This window comes from Amblyraja radiata, chromosome 24 (assembly GCF_010909765.2).
Source record: "Amblyraja radiata isolate CabotCenter1 chromosome 24, sAmbRad1.1.pri, whole genome shotgun sequence".
NCBI lineage: Eukaryota > Metazoa > Chordata > Chondrichthyes > Rajiformes > Rajidae > Amblyraja > Amblyraja radiata.
In genome coordinates this window covers 20,712,837-20,736,958 of record NC_045979.1, presented here as the reverse complement: position 1 = coordinate 20,736,958, position 24,122 = coordinate 20,712,837, and the positions used below count along the sequence as shown (strand labels likewise).

General features: G+C 43.9%; 1 protein-coding gene across 2 annotated transcripts in view; it reads right to left on the bottom strand.

Moving 5' to 3' along the window:
- The window catches only part of LOC116986828 (copine-8-like), a 300,796-nt gene that overhangs the window by 23,588 nt on the left and 253,086 nt on the right, over positions 1-24,122 (bottom strand). For both annotated transcript variants that reach the window (XM_033042550.1, XM_033042551.1), the window contains 2 exons: positions 22,395-22,522; positions 17,177-17,279 (listed from right to left, as the gene is read on the bottom strand). In XM_033042550.1, coding sequence (XP_032898441.1) covers positions 17,177-17,279; positions 22,395-22,522 — 231 coding nt within the window. The remainder of the gene's footprint in view (positions 1-17,176; positions 17,280-22,394; positions 22,523-24,122) is intronic.

The following is a 24,122-nucleotide window of genomic DNA, read 5'->3' as shown; positions in this document are numbered from 1 at the left end:
CCGAAGGGCATTTTTTCCACACTGTATCTCCAAAATCTAAAGCTCAAAATGGAAAAATTTATTTGCCGCAATATTAAGTTAATCTTTTTAATACAATGAGTTGCATCCATCGTGGTTTCTATAGATCCCTAACAGATATTTAATTGAGGTGCATTAGGATAACAACATGACCCCTTTTCATCTTTATTTGAAAGCTAAATACAGACACATTGAATTTTGTTCTAAAAAAACATTAGTTCTAATGATTAATGGATGTAACATCAAATATCCAGTTGAAGAACTTAGGTGTGATTGTTTGATTGTCGAACAGAATTCAATTGCATTTCATTATTTTATATGCCAGATGAAAGGCATATGCACTTTGATAGGAAATTCATGGAACAGTTTCCTTTTAAGTTTCTCCGATCACGTACGTCTGCTGAAAGCAGGGTTCGCTGTGTAGGTTTGTCTGAATATTTGTTGAGATGACTTATTTCATAGCTTATTTACAGCTACTCCACAGCAGATTAAAATAATGTAAACATGACCAGCTATTTTATGTTTTTCAAATTGCTACGGCCTTGAATATTAGAGTCCTAGACTCACAGAGCTGTACAGCACAGAAACAAGCACTTTAGCTCACCTTGTCCATGCTGACCAGGTTGGCATTCTGGGCTATATCATGAGGCCTATATCCCTCTCAACCCGTCCTATCCACATATCTGCCCAAGTGTCTTTTAAAAGTCGTAATTGTATCTGCTTCTATAGTATTCTCTGGCAACTCATTTCAGATATGGACTACTCTCTGAGTGAAAAATTTGCCCCGGAGATCCCTCTTAAATCCCACCTCTCTCTCCTTAGGCCGATGCCTGCTAGCAAGCAATGTTTATACACAAAATGCTGGAGTAACTCAGCGGGACAGGCAGCATCTCTGGAGAGAGGGAATGGGTGATGTTTCCGGTCGAGACCCTTCTTCAGACCCGAAACATTACCCATCCCTTCTTTCCAGAAATACTGCCTGTCCCGTTGTGTTACTCCAGCTTTCTGCAATTCCTTCCTACACAGCAATGTTTATGTGGGTCTGAAATATATTGCTTGTGCTGTTTCATGAAATCAATTCTAAAGCCTTTGCTGGCACACTTCATTTGTTTGAAGCAACACCAGAAATCTCTCAATAATGTTGAGGGATTAATAAGATGGTCATAATAAAGTCAAATAAGGTAATAATGAGGTCACCACAAAATGACGTTTTACCTGAGAAAGACACAAAGTGCTGGAGTAATCTAGGAGGTCAGGCAACATCTCTGGAGAACATGGATAGGTGACGTTTCAGTTCACCCAAAATGTCACCAATCCAATTCCCCTAGAGGTGCTGCCTGACCCGCTGAGTTACTTCAGCATTTTGTGTACCCTTTTGCATAATATGGGTATATACCAGTGGCGTAACCAGGGGCGCCGGGGAAATGGCAGCCCTGCCAGCAGTCTGTTTGTTTTTTCTTTCTATTTGTTATTTTTTAGTTTGTTAAAAGTTGGTTTTAATGTTCTTCGGTTTGTTTTATGTGGGGGGGAGGGGGGAGGGGTTCGGGGGAAACTTTTTTCAAGTTCTTACCTTCCCGGAGATGTGATCAATTTTCGGATCACATTCTCCGGGCTCTGCGGCCTACCATCGCTGGAGGTGGGAGCCGCCTCGGACTGTCATGAACACCACCGTGGGGCGTGGAATTAACATTGGAGCGGATCCCTTGCCTGGGATCGCTCCCACCTCGACCTCCGTGGACTTACCATCAAGGGCTCGCAGTCTCGGGAGAGGCTGAGTCGGGAGCGCCAATGCCACGGAAGGCTCGACCAGCCCCGACGCGAGGTTCGATCGCCCGGCGCGGGGAAGCTGATATTCCCCCGATGCAGGAGCTGAACGCCTCGATGCGGAGGGCGCCCGAACGCCGCCGGCTACGGGAGTCAAGACCATCCCGTCAATGGAGGGCTCGAGGCCCCCGACCGAGGAAGAACATAAGGAAGGACTTGAACTTTATTTCGCCTTCCATCACAGTGAGGAATGTGTAGGAGTCACTGTGGTGGATGTTCAAGTTAAAATGTGTTTTTAAGTGATTTGTTGCTTTTAATTGTATGATTGGCCTGGCCAATGAAATTCCTCGAACGTTGTAAAACATACTTGGCGAATAAAGTGCGATTCTGATTCTGATTTAGATTTATTGTCCTTTGCCACACTGTTGTCTATTATGTCTTGGACGAGCCAGAACTTCACTTTTCAACAGATCAACAACAAAGTTACATAATCCTCAATTTAGGCTAATTCTCAGTTGTTTCCACTATCATTGAGAGGTGTCCTGTAAGACTTCCAGTAAGAACATAGAATATAGAACTGCATAGCACTGGAATGGGCTCTTCAGCCCACTATGTCCACGCCCAACATGATGCCAGAACCAATTCTTATCTGCCTGCACATAATCCATATCTCCCCATTCCGTGCATATCCATGTGCTTATCAAAAAGCCTCTTAAACACCACCATCTTATTTGCCACCACCACCGCTGGCAGCGTGTTCCAGGCACCCCCAACCTTCTGCGTGAAAAAACTTGCTCCACACACTCCTTTAAGCTCTCCCTCTTTCACCTTAAAGCTGTGCCCTCTAGTATTTGATATTCCCATCTTGGGAACAGACACATCATCTTGTTTACTGAGTAGCAGAAGCATACATTTGTTTTATTCCCTGGGCTCAAGATATACAGCTGACAAGTTGGTTGCATTGCCGACAGTACATTTTAGGAGTAGTTCTGAAGTTGAACATTACCTTGAATAACCCACAATGATACATACTGCCGACAACAGTCTGCAGGAGAAGGTTTAAGGCTGGGAATCAATGTGTTGCTTCTCTTTCTCCCCCACTAGCATGGAAGTGAACCTGTCTCAGCTACATCGTTCACTGTGCCTCAGGACTGAAGAGGGAAGAATTTGTAAGACAAATTTGGCGCACTTCAGATCTATAGTGTCAAAATGTCAACTTAAAATTCATGACCCTGTATGAACCATGGGTGTGATATTGAAAAATTCCAGCCTTTAAGCTAACACTTTGTGTACGAAGTTTCATTCTCATCAACCTGACATTCAAAGCTGCTTTGAACGGTCTTTGACATGAACTCCACATTTTCCCTTGAAGCGTTCCACTGCGTTACATTCAACACATTGTACGAGCAGCGACTTTTGCATTCTCACGCGAGAGACCCAATCGCCAAAGAAAGTTTATAAGGACAAGTTACAGGTTCCTGCTCCCACCAAGCCATACAGTGTAGAACCTGGCCCTTCAGCCCAACTTGCCCATACTAGCCAACATACCCCATCTACACTAGTCCCATCTGTCTGCATTTGCCACATATCCCATTAAATCTATCCTACCCATATACCTGTCCAAATGTTTTTTCAAATATTGCGAAAGCACCTGCTCCTCCTCCACTAACTCCTCCAGCAACTAATCTTCTCTTCTGATAGAACATCGAACCCCATCTATGTCAGGTGTGGATATTTATTAAACAGTACAGCACAGGAGAATGCTGGAGTAACAGCAGGTCCGGCAGCATCTCTGGAGAATGGGAGTAGGTGACGCTTCAGGTTGGGACCCTCTGTTGCGGGCCTAGAACTCATTAAGGTGGGGGCGGAAGGCTACACAGGTAAGGCTTCTGTTGAGGACCAACCATTCTGCATCTGAAAGAAGGAGGTCATGGGGTAGGGGAGGGGTGAAAAGATGGCAAGGGTGAGGTCTGGGATCGGAGGGGGGCAGAGGGGTGGAAGGAGGCTTGTGTGGGGGGGGGGGGTGGAGGATTACTGTGGAGGTGACAGGGGTTGAGAGGTGATGTAAGGTGCAGTGTAGGGGTGGGGGTTAGGAGCAGTGTGGATGGAGTAGGGGGAAGGGCAGCAAGGCCCAGTGGTAACATTACTGACTCATCTCTACCCCATTGTGGACGTTGGACTTTGTCTCTGGAACTGATGTGATACAAAGCTGCAAACTATATTCTGCACTCTGTATATCTTCCCCTTTGCTGTAGTTTTAGTTTAGAGATGCAGTGTGGAAACAGGTCCATCGACCTACTGAGTCCACGCTGACCAACAATCACCCGCACACTAGCCCTATTCGAGACACTAGAGACAATTTACCGAAGCCAATTAACCTACAAACCCAAGGTAGACAAAAATGCTGGAGAAACTCAGCGGTTGCAGCAGCATCTATGGAGCGAAGGAAATAGGCAACGTTTCGGACCGAAACGTTGCCTATTTCCTTCACACCTGCTGAGTTTCTCCAGCATTTTTGTGTACCTTCGATTTTCCAGCATCTGCAGTTCCTTCTTAAACAACCTACAAACCCACACGTTTTTGGAATGTGGGAGGAAACCGGAGCACCCGGAGAAAACCCACACGGCCACAGGGAGAACACGCATGCTCCATAGAGACAGCACGTGTAGTCAGGATCTGACCCAGATCTCTGGTGCTGTGAGGCAGCAGCTATACCCGCTGTGCCACTGTGCAGTCTTCTACATGTTGTAATTGAGTTTGACTTGATTGTATTTATGTTTGTTATTATCTGATCGCATGCAAAACAAACCTTTCACTGTACCTCGGTACACGTGACAGGAATAAACTGAAACCACCCCTCATCCTCCTGCACTCCAAGCAATATAGTCCTAGCCTGCTCAACCTCTCCCTGTAGTTCAGGCCCTCGAGTCCTGGCAACAACGTTGTGAACCTTCTCTGCATTCGTTCCAGCTTAATGACATCTTTGCCCAAAGGCTTAAAAGAATTGTGTGGGTTTTCAGGCTTAGTGAGCAAGATGCCAAGGAGATACTAAACGCAAGTATCAGAAGCAGAGACAGCTTGAATTGAGCAGCAGTAATGGGCATCGTTCACACAAACTACTAGTTTCATTTTGAAAAAGTCACTTTGCCATACGCCACTACGCCAAGGTTACTTTTACTTCTTTTCCCAGCCGGTGAAAAGGTAATCCAAATCAGCGGCAAAAAAGGCTACTCCCCTGAAGCAGAGGAAGAATTTATCTGGACATTAATTCTGCATCAGTGATCCAGCTGAAACGAGCATTAAAAAAACAAATCAGCAACATCCACATGGGATCAATGAAAAGTAAGTGGTGAGCTGGATTAGTGGCTAAAAGGGCTCACAGCTTCAGAGAGCTATTGTACATTTGAAAGGCCTCAACATAAGATTAGCTTGTGGGCAGAGGGATCTTGGGGTCCAAGCCCATAGCTCTACTGAAAGTAGCAACAGAAGTAGATAAGGTGGCAAAGAAGGCAAACGTGTTCTTTGTTATCCACTTTCTTATCTACTTCCTGCACACTAGGGACAATTTATAGAGGGCCGATTAACCTACAAACCCGCACGTCTTAGGGATGTGGGAGGAAACCGGAGCACCCAGAGGAAACCCACGCTGTCTCAGGGAGAATGTGCAAACTTCACACAGGCAGCAACCAACGTCAGGCTCGAACCTGGGTTTCTTAAGCTGTGAGGCAGCAGCTCTACCCGCTGAGCCACTGTGCGCCTTTCTTACCCGATCTGTGTGACTAGACTCAGATTTGTATGGTTGCCTCTGAATCACCCTCCGTGAAAGCTTAGCACACCACACAGTTGAAGGGCACAACATGTTTGAGTAACTCAGCGAGACAGGCAGAGCATCTCTGCAGAGAAGGAATGGGTGGCGTTTCGGGTCGAGACCCTTCTTCATGTCTGCAGTTCTCTCCCACACAGTTGAAGGGCAGTTAGAAATGGAGTAATAACTCCTCTGGCCAGTGACAATTATATCTGGTGATCAATAAAATCAATACCAGGGGATAATGTGCTCTCTACATTTAGCTGAACAGATATCTTAATGGCAGGAACTTTAAATAAATACTCATAGTCACACAGCTCAGAAACTTATCCATACTGAATGGTTGATGGAATTTAATACAGAGAAATGTGAGGTGTTGCATTTTGGGATGTCTAGGGCAGGACCTACACAGTCAATGGTGGGCCTCTGGGGAGCATTGTCGCACAGAGGGATCTAGGAGTGTAGGTGCAAGATTCCTTGAAGGTCGAATCGCAGGTCGATACGGTGGTCAAAAAGGCTTTTGGCACATTGGCCTTCATCAGTCAGTGTATTGTATAGGAGTTCATGTTGCATTTATATAAGATGTTGGTGAGACTGCCTTTAGGGTATTGTGTTCAGTTCCGGCCACAATATAGGAAAGATATTGTGTTCAAGAAGGAACTGCAGATGCTGGAAGATCGAAGGTACACAAAAATGCTGGAGAAACTCAGCGGGTGCAGCAGCATCTATGGAGCGAAGGAAATAACTGCAGATGCTGGAAGATCAATTCAGTCTGAAGAAGGGTTTTGGCCCGAAGCGTCACCTATTTCCTTCGCTCCATAGATGCTGCTGCACCCGCTGAGTTTCTCCAGCATTTTTGTGTGCCATAGGAAAGATATTGTCAAGCTTGAAGGAGTTCAGAGAAGATTTACGAGGATGTTGCCAGGACTAGAGGGACTGAGCTATAGGGAGAGTTCAAGTTACATTCATTGTCACATGCACCAATTGGTACAGTGAGATTTGAGTTACCAGACAGCCATGCGAATAAATAGAACACAATACACGATAGAATTTAACATGAACGTCCCCACACAGCGGATTCAACATTCCCACTGTGAGGGAAGGCAATAAAGTTCAGTCATCTTCCTCATTGTTCACTCGTGGTCGTGGCCTTTGAGCCCTCCGCAGTCGCCGCTATGGCGGCCCGATGTTCCGGGATGATCGGAACTCTAACGTCGGAATGGAAGAACACTCTCAGAGGTTGGGTAGGCTGGGTCTCTATTCATTGGAGCGCAGGAGGATGAAGGGTGATCTTATAGAGGTGTATAAAATCATGAGAAGAATACATTGGGTAGATGCACAGAATCTCTTGCCCAGAGTAGGGGAATCGAGGACCAGACGACATAGGTTCAAGGTGAAGTAGAAAAGAATGTAACAGGAATTTGAGGGGTAAAATTTTCCCACAAAGGGTGGTGGGTGTATGGAAAAAGCTGCCAGAGGAGGTAGTTGAGGCTGGGACTGTCCCAACATTTAAGAAACAGTTAGACAGGTACATGGATAGGACGTTTGGAGGGATATGGACCAAACACAGGCAGGTGGGGCTAGTGTAGCTGGGACATGTTGGCCGGTGTGGGCAAGTTGGGCCGAAGGGCCTGTTCCACAATGTATGACTCTATGACTCTACTGACCAAAATTCCACATCCAAGCAAGTCCCATTTGCCTGCATTTGGCCCTTATCCCTCTAAATCTTCCCTATCCCTTTATCTGTCCAAATGTCCCTCAAAATGTAATTATTGCACCTGCCTCAACTGCCTTCTCTGTCAATAAATTGACTGGTGAGTGAGTCAAGGTGAAAGTCTGTATTTACACCACAGAACTATATTTAGTTTAAGCAACTGTTTTAAAAAAAAATCTATTCCCGCCTACATAAAATACAACATTATCTGTATTATGTGTTGTAAAGAAGTCAAGAATAGAGTGTGTCAGATCTAATTCTTTTCTCACTTGACTTACTTGGCTTCAGATGGAATAAGATCTGATGCTCTACAATACAGTGGTAAAGAGGACGTAGTGTATGCTTGCTTTCAGAGTCTCGACATCATGTTTCAGCACAGACATTGTGGGCTGAAGGGCCTGTTTTCTTAAGGGGTTGGACAGGCTAGATGCAGGAAGATTGTTCCCGATGTTGGGGAAGTCCAGAACAAGGGGTCACAGTTTAAGGATAAGGGGGAAATCTTTTAGGACCGAGATGAGAAAAACATTTTTCACACAGAGAGTGATGAATCTCTGGAATTCTCTGCCACAGAAGGTAGTTGAGGCCAGTTCATTGGCTATATTTAAGAGGGAGTTAGATGTGGCCTTTGTGGCTAAAGGGATCAGGGGGTATGGAGAGAAGGCAGGTACAGGATACTGAGTTGGATGATCAGCCATGATCATATTGAATGGCGGTGCAGGCTCGAAGGGCCGAATGACCTACTCCTGCACCTATTTTTTGTGTTTCTATGTTTTTGTGCTGTACTGTTCTATGTCCTAGGCAGAGAACTATATTCTGCACACTATATCTTCCTTCCCGTTTGCCCCACCTATTTTGCTTGAGTTTGGCGATTGTATTTAGGTATGATATATATGGTCTGTTTGGATAGCAGGCAGCACATAGACTTTCACCGTAGCTCTGTACACGCGACAATAATAAACCTAAAACTATAATCTAAGAAACAAATAAAAAAAGCATTAAGCCTTGAGCGCAATGTTAAATGTCAGAAAGCAATAGCATTGCATGCTGAGCGAGCGAGCTAGCCTCAATTACACTGGGTATATGCACTCTGGCTTAAGTGCTGATTTAACATTGGACAGACTTATTTTGAGTTCAAATAACAATAACACTACTTCTTCATGGCTGTGTCTCTATTATAGGAGTCGACATGCGCTGTGAGCCATCCTGTGTTTTCCAGTTGAATAATAAAATTCCAGCCTGCCGGATTAACTCCGGACGGACAAATCCTCTCCTTTGATAAGAACCAATCTCACCGATATTCATAGTGATTGCAGCAGTACCAATAGGAATATCAGCCTTCATTTTGCTAAGCACCGACACAGCGGCGGTAATTTAACAAACACCGTGAAATTAAACTGAGACAAAACTTTGTGCCTTTCCCGATTGATATTGACCTGACAACACCAATTATAATCACAGAATGTTGACTCTCATATCTCATATCTGCAGTGGCCACATGTCAATCTAAGCATAAACTGTGACTAATTCCGTTCTTTTACGCAGTGCTTTTATTGTAGACACAGCGGTGCCAGTACACAAGGGGGGGGGGGGAGCACAGCGGTAGAGTTGCTGCCTCACAGCATCAGATTTCCGGGTTCGATCCTGACTACGGGTGCTGTCTGTATGGAGTTTCTACATTTCCCCTGTGACCACGTGGGTTTTCTTCGGGCGCTCATGTATCCTCCTCACACTGCAAAGACGAACATGTTTGGAGGTTAATTGGCTTCAGTAAAGATTGTAGTGTGTAGGATAGTGTTAGTGTACGGGGATCGCTGGTCGGCACGGACACGGTTGGCCGAAGAGCCAGTTTCTGCGTTGTATCTCTAAACTAAAACTAAACATTGTTCCTTGCTGTAGGTGTCTACGGCAGTTCATATAAGTTGCTTAAGCACTCAAGGCCCTGACCCCCTAATTTAATTACTTAATGTTTATTTTTTAAACTTTGGTAATCTTTTAGAAATATAAAAAAATTCTAAAAATTTGAAAATCTAGATGTAACTTTTTGGAGGTGCTGGTCCACCATATGCCAGTGCACACTGTCACAAATAAAGCACTGTTTTTACTTATTACTGAATTTAATCGTTCCACTATCAACTCCACCATCCAGTCTTCATCTTTAGACTTGAGACTTTAAAGATGCAGTGTGAAAACAGGCCCTCGAAACGAGTCCGTGCCGACCTATACTAACATTATCCTGCACATTAAGGACAATTTTCAATCTTTACCGAAGATAATTAGCTTACAAACACTCACATTCCCTCTCTCTCTCCATCCCTCCCTCACTCTAGTCTTCCTGCAAGTTTCACTTTTCATATTCATATATCTCCATCATCAAGTTCGCTGACGACACCACTGTTGTGGGACGTATCACTGATGGGGACAGAAGTGAGATCGACCAACTGACCAAATGGTGCCAGCACAATAACCTGGCCCTCAACACCAGCAAAACCAAGGAACTGATTGTGGACTTTGGAAGGGGGAGGATGGGGACCCACAGACCCGTTTATATCAACGGGTCGATGGTGGAAAGGGTCAAGAGCTTCAAATTCCTGGGCGTGCATATCTCTGAAGATCTTTCCTGGTCCGAGAACACTGATGCAATCAGAGATATGCACATCAGTGCCTTTACTTCCTGAGAAGTTTACTGAGAGTCGGTGTGTCAAGGAGAACTCTCTCTAACCTCTACAGGTGCACAGTAGAGAGCATGCTGACTGTTTGCATCGTGGCTTGGTTCGGAAACTTGAGCGCCCTGGAGTGGAAAAGACTACAAAAAGTAGTAAACACTGCCCAGTCCATCATTGGCTCTGACCTCCCGTCCATCGAGGGGATCTATCACAGTCGTTGCCTCGAAAAGGCTGGCAGCATCATCAAGGACCCACAACATCCGGGCCATACATTCATCTCCCCACTACCTTCAGACTGCAACGATCAGGAATAGCTACTTCCCCACAGCCATCAGGCTATTAAACTCGGCTCGGACAAACTCTGAACATTAATAGCCCAGAATCTGTTTATTTGCACTTTATCAGTTTATTTATTCATGTGTGTATATATTTATACAATGGTATATGGACACACTGATCTGTTCTGTATTTGTGCCTACTATGTTGTGGTGTGCTAAAGCAAAGCAAGAATTTCATTGTCCTATCAGGGACACATGACAATAAAATCTCTTGAACTCTGCTTTAAAAATATCCATTGACTTGGCCTCCACAGAGACGTGTGGTATTGAATTCCACAGATTTACCACACACTGAAGAAATTCCTGCTCATCTCCTTTCTAAATATATGTGCTTTCATTCTGAGGCTGTGCCCTCTGGTCCTAGACTCTCCCAGTTACGTTTTCGATCATTTGTCAAGATATTGAACAGCCCAACTATAATTTAACTAAATAGCTTACTGCACAAAGCTCCAGTTATTTGATGATAAGATTCGTATCAATTATCCTAATAAATATCATCAAGATAAGAACCTTAAATATATTCGGTTTAAACATAGTCGGTTTAAAATCCCTGCTGCTTGAGAATCATTCAAATCACTCCCATGAGAAATCACAGCAGAAAGTATTCTGTGCTCCGTTTCACACACTGCCTATCTCATTCAAGTGAAACATGGGTAATCGATTTTATTGTAAACAAAGTAAACACAAACTAGTTAATTCGCACAAGGGACTTTCATACTGATTATGCTTTAACTTGCAATCTCACATAACATATATTTTTGAATACATGCTACATCCTGTTACATTATGCACATCTGCCATTGTTATCCAGAACAGACCAGGGTGCACTTTGTAATAGAATGTCTTATCAGTGCCAGAAAAAAACGAGAGAGAGAGGAAGAGGGGCAGAGAATGGGAGAGGGAGAGGGGCAGAGAATGGGAGAGGGAGAGGGGCAGAGAATGGGAGAGGGAGAGGGGCAGAGAATGGGAGAGGGAGAGGGGCAGAGAATGGGATGTCGGGAACAGCCCCGCACAACTCCATACCCCTCCGCGCTTCTAAGTGGGACCGGCCCCGCGCGGCCATACGGTGCCCGTACGCCTCAAGCGACCACGAGGTCGCGTAATTTGCGAGCCAAGGTCGCGTAAGTGGGACAGGCCCTTAACTGTTCAGGGCAGCACGGTGGCACAGCGGTAGAGTTGCTGCCTTACAGCTCCAGAGACCCGGGTTCGATCCTGACCACGGGTGCTGTTTGTACAGAGTTTCTACGTCCTCCCTCCCTGTGACCGCGTGGGTTTTCTCCGGGTGTTCCGGTTTCCTCCCGCACTCCAAAGAGGTACAGGTTTGTAGGTTATTTGGCTTTGGTAAAATTGTACATTGTCCCTAGTGTACTTCATTTGAGGTTCAGATGTCAATAAACGGTATAGTATAGTGTGGGATAGTGCTAGTATACGGGATGATCGCTGGTCGGCACGGACTCGATGGACCTGTTTCCACTCTGTAGCTCTAAAGACGGTACCTTGTCAAAGACTTTCTTAAAGTCCAAAAGCAATGTTTCTGTTAGTCACAGCCTCAAGAAAGGCTTGAATAGATTTGTCAAACATGTCAATCTTATTATGATTTTCCAAGTATCTTGTTTAGTTTTGGTTTATTAATTCCCATTTTGTTATTTTTTTCTGAAGCAAGTTACATTGATCTTGTGGACAATGTATCGATGTGTTGTGTTAACTTGTTGCCGATGGCATCATAATCAGACAGCTTCACATTAATTTATACCAAATACCTCTGCAAAGACGTAAAGGGCTTTTCTCAAGACAAGGGAAACCTTTTATCAAGAACTGAATCAATCCCATCTCATTTATTCTGCGTATAAGTTACCTAGCAACATCTTCATTGTTGTTTTTGAAGCAGGAATAAAATTATTCACAACAACGAAGAGGACAGGAATCCTACGCAACTTTCCATTAAAAAAAAAATTCACTTATGATTAATAAGCATATGCGGTTATTGCAAATTGTCTTCCCATGGTTATGAAGATTTTCAACACGATGCCATCCTTCAATTATGTGCATCCGACTTTCTGTTAGTGAATTCAAGTCACTCCCCGAAAGTGGATTTAATGAAAATACTACGGCCACCATTACAGTACGAAAAGTTCCAAAACGAGCTCAACAAAATCAAGAAAATCATTAAATAGCCTCTCATTCTATTAGCTGTCGTGAACAATTAACCGCTGTCGGTGAGCTGCACTTAGTTTAGTTTAGGGATACAGCATGGGAACATGCCCTTCGGCCCATTGAGTCCACGTCGAGCATTGATCACCCATTCACACTAGTTCTGTACTCCCACTTCCTCTTCCACTCACGACCCACTAGGGGGCAATTTACAGAGGGCCGATCAACCTACAAACCCGCATGTCTTTGGGATGTGGGAGGAAAGCCGAGCACCTGGAGGAAACCCACACGGTCACGGGGAGAACTGTACACCGACAGCACCCGAGGTCAGGATCGAACCCAGGTCTCTGGTGCAGAGAGGCAGCGGTTCTACCAGCTGAACCACTGTGTGGCATTTGGAGCACTGCACTCAGTTTGGGAAATCTGCTACAGGAAAATGCCATTAAACTGGAAAGAGTGCAGAGAAGATTTACGAGGATGTTATCAGGACTCAAGGGCCTGAGCTATGGTTAGAGGTTGCACATACTAGGACTTTATTCCTTGGATCGCAGGAAAATGAGGGGCAGCCTTGTCGAGCTGTATATAATCATGATTGGAATAGATCAATATTTTTACGAAACATTGAGATCGAACATGGATAAGTTAGGTTTAGAGGGATATTGGCCAAACGCAGGGAGGTGGGGTTAATGTACATGGGGCATGTTGGTCGGTGTGGGTAACTTGGATTTCAGCACTGTTTGATTCTATGATTGAGCATTTAAAAGACATTTGGACAGGTACATGGATAGGGAAGGTTTAGAGGGGATTGGTCAAATGTGGAACTAGGGTAGATGGGGCATCTTGGTTGGCATGAGAGGATTGGGCCGAAGGGCCTGTTTCTGTGCTGTGTGACTCTATGACTCTCGCTCAACGATCTGTTTATCCTCTGCTTCCTGTGAGGCAGTGGCTCAAGTTATTTTTCTATCTCCTTTACAATATCCAGCTGTGGTAATCTAGCACAGGAAATCCCATGTGACAACCCAATAAACGCTTACTTAGATCACCCGCCAGCAGTGAAATGAAGAATAGATAAATTAACGGAGTTACTGCTTTCTTATATGGAAGGACTCCCAGGTAGTGGGGCTGCTGACACCACCTCATTCTTCTCTTGTCTCTGTAAGTAACAGAGCCTATGTGTTTCATTACAAATCATTCTTTGAATGCAGCCAGTTTAACAGCTACAACCTTCCTGCTGATATCGTTTGGATTATGTGAATTATTTTAATTTCCCTTTATGAGAATCTAATCTCTGTGTTCATGATAGAGGCACTGAGTATCTTTAGACTTTACTTTAGACTTTAGAGATACAGTGCGGAAACAGGCCTTTCGACCCACCGAGTCCCCACCAACCAGCGATCCCCATACATGGAGTCATAGTCATAGAGTGATACAGTGGAAACAGGCCCTTCAGCCCAAATTACCCACACGGGCCAACATGTCCCAACTACACTAGTCCCACCTGCCTGCGTTTGGTCCATATCCCTCCAAACCGGTCCTACCCGTGTACTTGAGAACTGTTCCTTAAATGTTGGGATAGTCCCAGCCTCAACTACCTCCTCTGGCAGCGTGTTCCATACCCACGACCCTTTGTGTGGAGAAAGTTAACCCTCCATTAAAGATTCCCATTAAATCTTTTCCCCTTCACCATAAACCTATGTCCTCTGGTCCTCGTTTCACCTACTCTGGGCAAGAGACTCTGTGCATCTCTGGGCAAGAGACACTAACACCATCTTACACACTAGGGACAATTTACAATTTTACCGAAGCCAATTAGCCTACAAGCCTGCCTTATCATGCTATGGCATTAATATTGTCTTTCTCAAGTCATGGAACATTATTTCATTATGCTGATAGAAGGAAATAAATTAAACAGTGAAACAAACCTAATTAACAATGGAATAAAAAAAATTTCAGTTGAAAAGATAATTTTCATATTTCAGACATTAAACGCCAAGTGAAATTTGCTCTCATGTGAAATTAATGTCAGAGTTTTAATCCAGATTCAAAGATGAAACTGCAGATGATGTTTTACATCATTTATACTTCAGTTTTGTATGTAGATTGCAGCATGTAGATTGCAGCATAAATTAAGGGGTAAATAACGGCATGATATTTGCACAGTGGGTTTAGTTGTCAGATGAGCAGATGTCAAGAGGCTGAGTATTCCTTGATCAAATGTGACGTGTGTGGGCTGACCCTCGGGAATATGCTGAATCAGAGCGCCAAATCTTTAGTTAGGTTTTTTAGTAAGAACATTTTTTTTTTTTTTAAGTCAATTGTTGCAGACTTTTACAAAACTACCTTAGAGCCGACATAATCAAAGACCTTGTGGAAACAGGGAAATGCAGATGCTGGTTAAAAATACAAAAAAAGTCAAAAGTGCTGGAGTAAATCAACTGGTCAGGCAGCATCTCTGGAGAATATGGACAGGTGATGTTTCGGGTTGAGACTCTTCTTCAAACTAATCAAGAGTTGGGAAATAAAGAACCAGAGGACATGGGTTTAAGGTAAGGGGAGAAAGATTTAATAGGAACCCGAGGGGTAATGCACTATGGGAACTACACTCGCCTCTCTGTAGGAACTATACATCAGAAGTTGCAGGTCCAGAGCCAGCAACATTATGGGGGACCCCTACCACCCCAGCAACGGACTGCTCCAGCTGCTACGGTCAGGCAAACGCCTCTGCTGTCATGCTGTAAAAACAGAGAAGATGAGACGGAGTTTCTTCCCACAGGCCATTGGGACTATAAACTCTTATCTCACCAGGGACTAATTTACTGTACCAATTTACTGTTGTTTTGTGTCTTTTTTAAATTTCTGTTTTTTTCCTAATATGTAAGTACTGATTCTGTTCTATTCTGTTCTGTTCTGTAGTTTTTTGCACAATCTGCAGGCATTGCCACTTTCATTTCACTGCACATTTGTATGTGTATGTGACACATAAACTTGACTTGTTTACACAAAGGGTGGTGGGTGTATGGAACAAGCTGCCAGAGGAGATAGTTGAGGCAGGCTCTATTGCAACATTTAAGAAACATTTAGACAGGTACGTGGATAGGGCAGGTTTAGCAGGATACGGGCCAAACATGGGCAGGTGGGACTAGAGTAGATGGGGCATGATGGACGGTGTTGGGCTGGGGGGCCTGTTTCCACTCTGTATGACTCAATGACTCTAAATCTAAAAATAATTCAAAGTGTATCTGAGTACCAGTAAAAATAATATCCCATAGTCTGGAAATTTGCCCAGTCTGGTCTTGATGTACTGGGTTTCATTTTGAGTTTAAATTGTCATCTGCTTTAGTTCAATTCACGTATCATCAAAGCTGCCTAATCAGCTGTTAATCAACCATTCGAGCCTGAGGACACATAGGGGTTTTCTAAATCCAAACATGCGCCATTAACAGATTCTATATAGATCACTTCACTGTACCGGCAGTGTTCAAATCAACAATTAACAAAAACTGCAGACAATCCTTAATAGTATTAAGATTACAGGAAAGATATTGAAGTGACGAGGGGGTAACATATGATGAGCGGTTGATGGCTCTGGACCTGTGCATTGAAACTTACTGAATAATGAAAGGCCTGGATAGAGTGGTTGTGGACAGGATGTTTCCACTGGTGGGCGAGTCTAGGACCAAAAGCCTCAGAATAAAAGGATGTACCTTTATAAAGGAGAACAGGAGGAATTTCTTTAGAGGGTGGTGAATCTGTGGATGTATTGCCACAAGGCAGCTGTGGCGGCAAAGTCAATAGATGTTTTTAAGGTGGAGATTGGTAGATTTTTGATCAATACAGGTATGAGGGGTTATGGGGAAAAGGCAGAAGAATGGGGTTGAGCAGGAAACATTGATCAGCCATGATTGAATGTGTAGGAAGGAACTGCAAATGCTGGTTTAAACCGAAGATAGACACAAAAAGCTGGAGTAACTCATCGGGACAAGCAGCATCTCTGGAGAAAAGGAATGGGTGATGTTTCGGGTTGAGTGAGTAGATGTGATGGGCTGAATGGCCTAATTCTGCTCCTGGAATTTATGAACTGCTGCAGATAATGTGTTTAAGAAGGAACTGTAGATGCTGGAAAATCGAAGGTACACAAAAATGCTGGAGAAACTCAGCGGGTGCAGCAGCATCTATGGAGCGAAGGAAATAGGCAACGTTTCGGCCCGAAACGTTGCCTATTTCCTTCGCTCCATAGATGCTGCTGCACCCGCTGAGTTTCTTCAGCATTTTTGTGTACCTTTGCTGCAGATAATGCATTGGCTTATGAGACATAAAGAACTGCAGATGCTGATTTATGAATAAAGACACCAGGTGCTGGAGTAACTCAGCAGGTCAGGCAGCATCTCTGGAGAATGTGGACGGGTGACGTTTCGGGTCAGGATTCAAAAAGGGTCCCAACCCGAAACGTCCCCTATCCATGTTCTCCAGAGATGCTGCCATGACCTGCCGAGTTACTCCAGCATAATACTTTTGGATTGTTTTAAGTCCTCAAATAAGTGATTCCTTATTTCATCACTGCAATAATGCGATTTTGTTTTAACAGGCTTACTTCCAGCAAGCAATAGAAGATCTTGAGTTGGATTACCATTACTCAAGCTTAATGAGTCCAAGGTTGGATCTCAGCAGGACTCAATTCATGCTGAATATGTTGTGATGGGTGACAGGAATAAATAGGACTTACATTAACAATAGCTTCTTTAGTCTGCGCCATGTCTGAGATTACTCCGTCTGTTATAATGAGGAGAACAAAGTACTGTGAGCCGTCTTGTATTGCTGCTGCATATCTGTAACAAACAGACAAAATGGGTATTAGTACGTAACATGGCTAATGACAGTGCATTCAGAAAGTATTCAGACCCCTTCACTTTTTCCACATTTTGTTACGTTACAGCCTTATTCTAAAAAGGATTACATTCAATTTTTTATCATCAATCTACACACAATACCCCATAATAAAAAAAGCAAAAACAGATGTTTAGAAATTTTTGCAAAGTAATTAAAAAGAAATAACTGAAATATCACATTTACATAAGTACTCAGTACTTTGTTGAGGCACCTTTGGCAGCGATTACAGCCTCAGGTCTTCCTGGGTATGACGCTACAAGCTTGGTACACCTGTATTTGGGTAATTGCTCCCATTCTTCTCTGCAGATCCCTCAAGCTCTGTCAGGTTGGATGGGGAGCATCGATGCAGAGCTATGTTCAGGTCCTTCCAGAGATGTTCGTTCAGGTTCAAGTCTGGGCTCTGGTTGGGCCACACAAGGACATTCACAGACTTGTCAAGAAGGTACTCCTGCATTGTCTTGGCTGTGTGCTTAGGGTCGTTGTCCTGTTGGAAAGTGAACCTCCACCCCAGTCTGAAGTCCAGAATGCTCTGGAGCAGGTTTTCATCAATGATCTCTCTGTATTTTACTCCGTTCATCTTTCCCTCGATCCTGACTAGTCACCCTGCTGCTGAAAAACATCCCCACAGCAAGATGCTGTCACCACCATGCTTCACCGTAGGTACGGTATTGGCCAAGTGGTGAGTGGTGCCCTGGTTTCCTCCAGACGTCATGCTTGGCATTCAGGCCAAGAGTTCAATCTTGGTTTCATCAGACCAGAGAATCTTGTTTCTCATGCCTTTTGGCAAACTCCAAGCTGGCTGTCTTATGCCTTTTATTGAGTAGTGGCTTCCATCTGGCCACTCTACCATAAAGGCCTGATTAGTGGAGTGCTGCAGATATAGTTGTCCTTCTGGAAGGTTCTCCCATCTCCACAGAGGAACTCTGGAGCTCTGTCAGAGTGACCATCGGAATCTTAGTCACCTCCCTACCAAGGCCTTTCTCCCACGATTGCTCAGTTAGGCCACGCGGCCAGCTCTATGAAGAGTCCTGGTGGTTCCAAAGTTCATCCATTTAAGCCATTGTGCTCTTCGGGACCTGCAATGCTGCACAAATTGTTTTATACCCTTCCCCAGATCAGTGTCTTGACACAATCCTGTCTCGGAGGTCTACAGACAATATCTTCATGGCTTGGTTTTTGCTTTGACATGCACTGTCAACTAAGGGATCTTATATAGACAGGTGTGTGTCTTTCCAAATCATGTCCAATCAATTTAATTTACCACTGGTGGACTCCAATCAATTGTAGAAACACCTCAAGGATAATTAATGGAAACAGATGAACCTAAGCTCAATTTTGAGTGTCATAGCAAAGGGTCTGAATACTTATGCAAATGTGATATTTCAGTTATTTATTTTTAATTACTTTACAAAAAGACCTGTATTTGCTTCTTCATTCTGGGGTATTGGGTGTAGATTGATGATAAAAAAAGTGAATAATCCATTTTAAAATAAGGCTGTAATATAACAATATGTGGTAAAAGTGAAGGGGTCTGAATACTTTCTGAATGCACTGTATACCTGCTGGCTTTGTAAAGTTTCAGCATATCTGGCTGCAATGGACAGGCTGCATAATGCAAGCCAATGACCTGGCTGCAAGCAACAGATAACAACGCACACTGATTTACATCAATACAAAGTAAGTGCCCACTACACACAAATTATTCATTCTGCCAGACTTCGAAAGATGAGGGTTTGACTTAATCAATATATAGTGATCCTCCTGTGGCCAGACATAATGCAGACATAATCACTATCATTGAAAGAAAAAGTGAGAGGAACAAAATGCTGGAGTAACTCAATGGGCAGGCAGCATCTCAGGATAGAAGGAAGGGGTGTCCTTTCGGGTCGAGACCCTTCTTCAGGCAAAAGAAGGGTCTCGACCCAAAACGTCACCCATTCCTTCTCTCCAGAGATGCTGCCAGGCCCGCTGAGTTACTCCTGCATTTTGTGTCTATCTTCGGCTTAAACCAGCATCTGCAGTTCCTTCTTACAACAAAAGGGAGAGGAATTTGTCCTTGAAAGTAGGGAGGAGCTGTGAGTGTCAGAAGGGGCATCGAAGTGGCACTAAGGTCTACCCTTTGATGTGTAATTGGTTTACATCCATCTGCGCCATTGTTCCAGGCGATGAGGTGTGTGCTAAGTGGGCAACAAAGGGTTTTTCCAATAGTCTTACAGATACGCAGTCTTTTACCCAGTGTAGGAGAATCGCAAGTCAGAGGACATCGGTTTAAATGTGAGGGTGGGGAAGATTTAATGGGAACTTGAGGGGTATCTGTTTCACACAAAGGGTGGTGGGTGAACGGAATAAGTTGCCAGAGGAGGTAGTTGAGGCAGGCACTATCAATGCGTTTAAGAAATATTTAGACAGTTCATAATTTATAGGACCAATTAGGTCAATCGTCCCATCAAGTCCACTCCGCCATTCAAACATGGCTGAAATATCTTTCCCCTCAAGCCCATTCTCCTGCCTTCTCCCCATAACCCCTGACACCTTTACTCCTCAAGAATCTGTTAATCTGTGCCTTAAAAATACTCAAATATTGGTTTGGAGGGGTATGAGCTTCAAGCAGGCAGGTGGGTCTCATGTTGATGGGGCACGATGGTCGGCATGGACAAGTTGGGCCGAATGGCCTGTTTCCATGCTGTATGACTATATAAATGACATGAGGTTTTAATAAACATTTTCATTTGTTCCTTTAAAGTAAGAATGGTGTTACAATTTAATAATTTAAACTGCAGAATCAAAATCCTTTTGTAAATTTGTGGATGATTGTGCACTGTTATTGCTATAATAAATGTTTGAGCAAGGGTCCAGAACGGAAACATAGCCTGCCCATTCCCTCGAAAGATTTCTGAAACATTGTGATAATTAATCCCTGTCTCAACTACCTCCTCTGGCAGATCGTTCCATACACCTGTGTAAAAATGTTGCCCCTTAGGTTCCTATTAAGACTCCCCCCCCCCCCCCTCTCACCGTAAACCTATGTCCTCTGGTTCTCGATTCCATTTATTGATCTCTTGAAGATTTCATTCTGCAAACCTATTTCTTTTTAAAAGAAAGCTAGGTGTCTTGCAAATAAAAGGAAAACACTTAAAGAGTTAAAGTAAAAGCTGATGGTGGATCAGTTTTAAGGAAAACAAAAGGAAGAGACAGAAGTAGAGAGGGGAGAGGTGTAGGTGAATGGCCTGGGCAAGGAGGGTGAAAACAACAGCGGTGAGCAGTGATAAATCACACGGATGTACATACACAGAGGTCTGCTTTGAGAAATAACCGGACAGGTTGCCATGGCAACGGTCCAACATGACAGAGTGTGTTAGTGCAGGTCTTGCATTAAGGAGCGAGGATAAACCGGGCCAAGTTAATTTGTGAAGTGTATGAAGTACTGCACAATAAAAGCTTCAGAAGTGCATTCAAGCTGCAAAAAATTGCCCAGAACAATTCAAGTCTATTGGACAGGTAAGGAGACAAGAGTGCTGCAGTAACTCAGCGGGTCAGGCAGGCATCCCTGGAGAACACGGATAAGTGACGTTTCAGGTCGGGACCCTTCTTCAGACTGATCTTTTTGGGGAGAAAAGAAAGCTGGAAATGGGGATATTCAGGTAATAGGTTGGGGAGTGTTTGTGGGGGAATGGGGGAAGATTTTGACCAGGTCACCTAAAATTGGAGAATACAATGTTCATACCATTGGGTTTTAATTTCCTTAGTTTTAGTTTAGTATTTTAAGACTTCATACAATTACAATCAAGCCATCCACAGTGTATAGATACAGGATAAAGGATATAACGTTTTTAATGCAAGATCAAGTCCAGTGAAGTCCAATGAACGATTGTCCGAGGGTCTCCAGTGAGGTAGATGGTAGCTCAGGACCACTCCCTAGTTGGTGATAGGATGGTTTGCTTTTAACTTTGCTTTACACCTTAGCGGCACAGCGGTAGAGCTACTGCCTTACAGCGTTAGAGACCTGGGTTCGATCCTGACTACAGGTGCTGGCTATACGGAGTGTGTGTGTTCTCCCTGCAGTTGCATTTAGTTTAGTTTAGTTTAGTTTAGTTTAGTTCAGAGATACACCACGGAAGCAGGGCGTTCGGCCCACTAAGTCCGCACACCAACACTATCCTACGCGGGTACGATTTCTCTGTGTGCTCCGGATTCCTCCCACACTCCAAAGACGTGCAGGTTTGTAGGTTCATTGACTTCTGTAAATTGTGCCTGGTGTGTAGGATATAACTAGTATACAAGTGATCGCTGCTCGGTGCGGACTCGGTTGATCGAAGGGCCTGTTGCTCGAAACTAAACTAAACTTAGAAAGAAAAAGGCACCAAATGAGTTGAACGAAAATGTTGTTTTAAATGCAGGTTTGGTCTAGAGATACAGCCCACCCAGTCTGCGCCAACCAGCGATCCCCGTACACCAGTTTTATCCTAGTGTACGGGCGAATTAAAGGTGGCAATTTACAGAAGCCAATTAACCTACAAACCTGCACGTCTTTGGAGTGTGTTAAACTCCCAGAGCAGCCTGAGAAAACCCACATGGTCACAGGAAGAATGTGCAAACTCCTTACAGACAGCACCCATAGTCAGGATCGAACCTGGCAGTGAGGCAGCCGCAGCAACTCTCCTGCTGCGCCACCCTGCTGCCCTCGATAGGCTATTCAATTAAATCAATGATACGAAAATGCACACTCCATTGCAGAGATGATGCCTTTGGCTTTACCAGTTCAAAGCTTTGCAATCTTCATTATTGCTAACAACTGCCTCTTTACATTGGTAATAATAGAAAACGTGACTGCTCGGTAAATTTAAATAGTCATCTAATCCTTACGCTGTTGAATCTTTCAACAGATTTGCACTGACTTTTTAACCTCGGGCTATTACCATACACTGACATTTCCAAATGAGATGAGTCTGTTGGATATCAGAAACCTCCTTACATCTACATAATTCCCCCATTTAAAACGGATGCAAAATAGACCAGGCCGTTTGAACAGCACGCTGAGGAGTTGCTGCATTTACCGTGCTACATGATTGATCACAGGCGCAAAATTCGTGGGCCCATAAAGCTGGACTGTCTTGAGACTTTGATGATATGCTTCCAGAATTCCTTCAATGCCGTTACAATATGGATTGTCAGGTATGCCGTTCTGTTAAAAAAGAAACGTGTCAAATTTGGACACTGCCACAATGCACACATATAACAAGTACATAGAACAACAAAGGAATGGGCCCTTCAGCCCACAATGTCTATGCCGAACATGATACCAAGTTAAACAGGCCTCATCTATCTGTACACAATCCATAGTCTGAAGAAGGGTCTTGACCCAAAACATCAACCATTCCCTCTCTCCAGAGATGCTGCCTGTCCCACTGAGTTATTTCAGCATGTTGTGTCTGGTGTAAACCAGTACCTGCAGCCCCTTCCTACCCAAATCCCTCTATTCCTTGCACTTTCATGTTCCTGTCTAAAACCCTCTGAAACACCACGATCGTATCTGCCTCCAGCACCACCCCTGGCAGCACGTTCCAAGCCGCCACCACTCTCTGTGGAAAACTAGCCCCGCACATTTCCATCAAACGTCAGGGTCTGAAACGCCACCTATTCCTCTTTTTCCCAGTGATGCTGCCTGACCCACTGAGTTACTCCAGCATTTTGTGTCTATCTTTGGTATAAACCAGTCCCTTCCCACACCTACCCATTAAACGTTCTCCTTCTTAAGGTTATGCCCTCTAATGTTGGACATTTCCACCCTGGGAAAAAGGTTCTGACTATCTACCCTATCTATGCGCCACATATTTCACTTCATACCCTTTTCAACATTCGAAGGCCTGTTGTATTGATGTAAATAAAAATATTATTTTCTGTTTATTTGGTTTAATGACAGGCTCATGTTTTCTGTGCCACCCACCCACTACACAGCCTGAGGCTGTTTCAGCCTCCTCTCTATTTCATTAGTGTGTAATAATAGTCTTCAGTACCATCACTAAAAGGCCACTGAGCATTATCAGATGCAAAATAAAACAGTGAATGGCAAATTTGTATTGAAACTTGGCAAGGCTGCGTCACTGTGTTTGATTGGCTTTTTGCTATGAAGCTGATTTTAATGCTGTAAAATGCATCCGTGTCACATTTAATTTGCATCATAAGATAACAAGCCCCGGTTCTCTACAAAGTGTGCCCTGCACACACACAATTACCACTTTAAAAAAAGCTTCATTAGGAGATTTATATCATGGAATCAATCTGCTATATATGCAATGGCACAATATTAAACAATTACGCGAATGAATTCTTCCCATGCTTTTGATGGGAAACTCTGAGAAATCTGTTGGGAAAAGGCTCCTTATTGTGCAGGTGTACACTGGCTATTTAAAACGCAATCAAGAGAAAATGAAAACACTTTGTCCTCGCTCTATATTTTCAATTCAAAGGGCATCAGGAAGCTAAACAGATGGTGTCATACAGCATGGAAACAGGCCCTTCGGCCCACTTTGATCAAGATGCCCCATCTCAGCCATTTAGCCCATGTTTGGCCCATAACCCTCCAAAGCCTTTCTATCCAAGTACCTGTCCAAGTGTATTTTAGATATTGTTATTGTATATACCTCAACTACCTCCTCTGGCAATACGTTCCAGATACCCACCACCCTAACTCTGTGTGAAACGTTTCCACTCAGGTTCCTATTAAATCTATCCCTCCTCACCTTAAACCTATCTCCTCTGGTTCTTGATTTCCCTATCCTGGG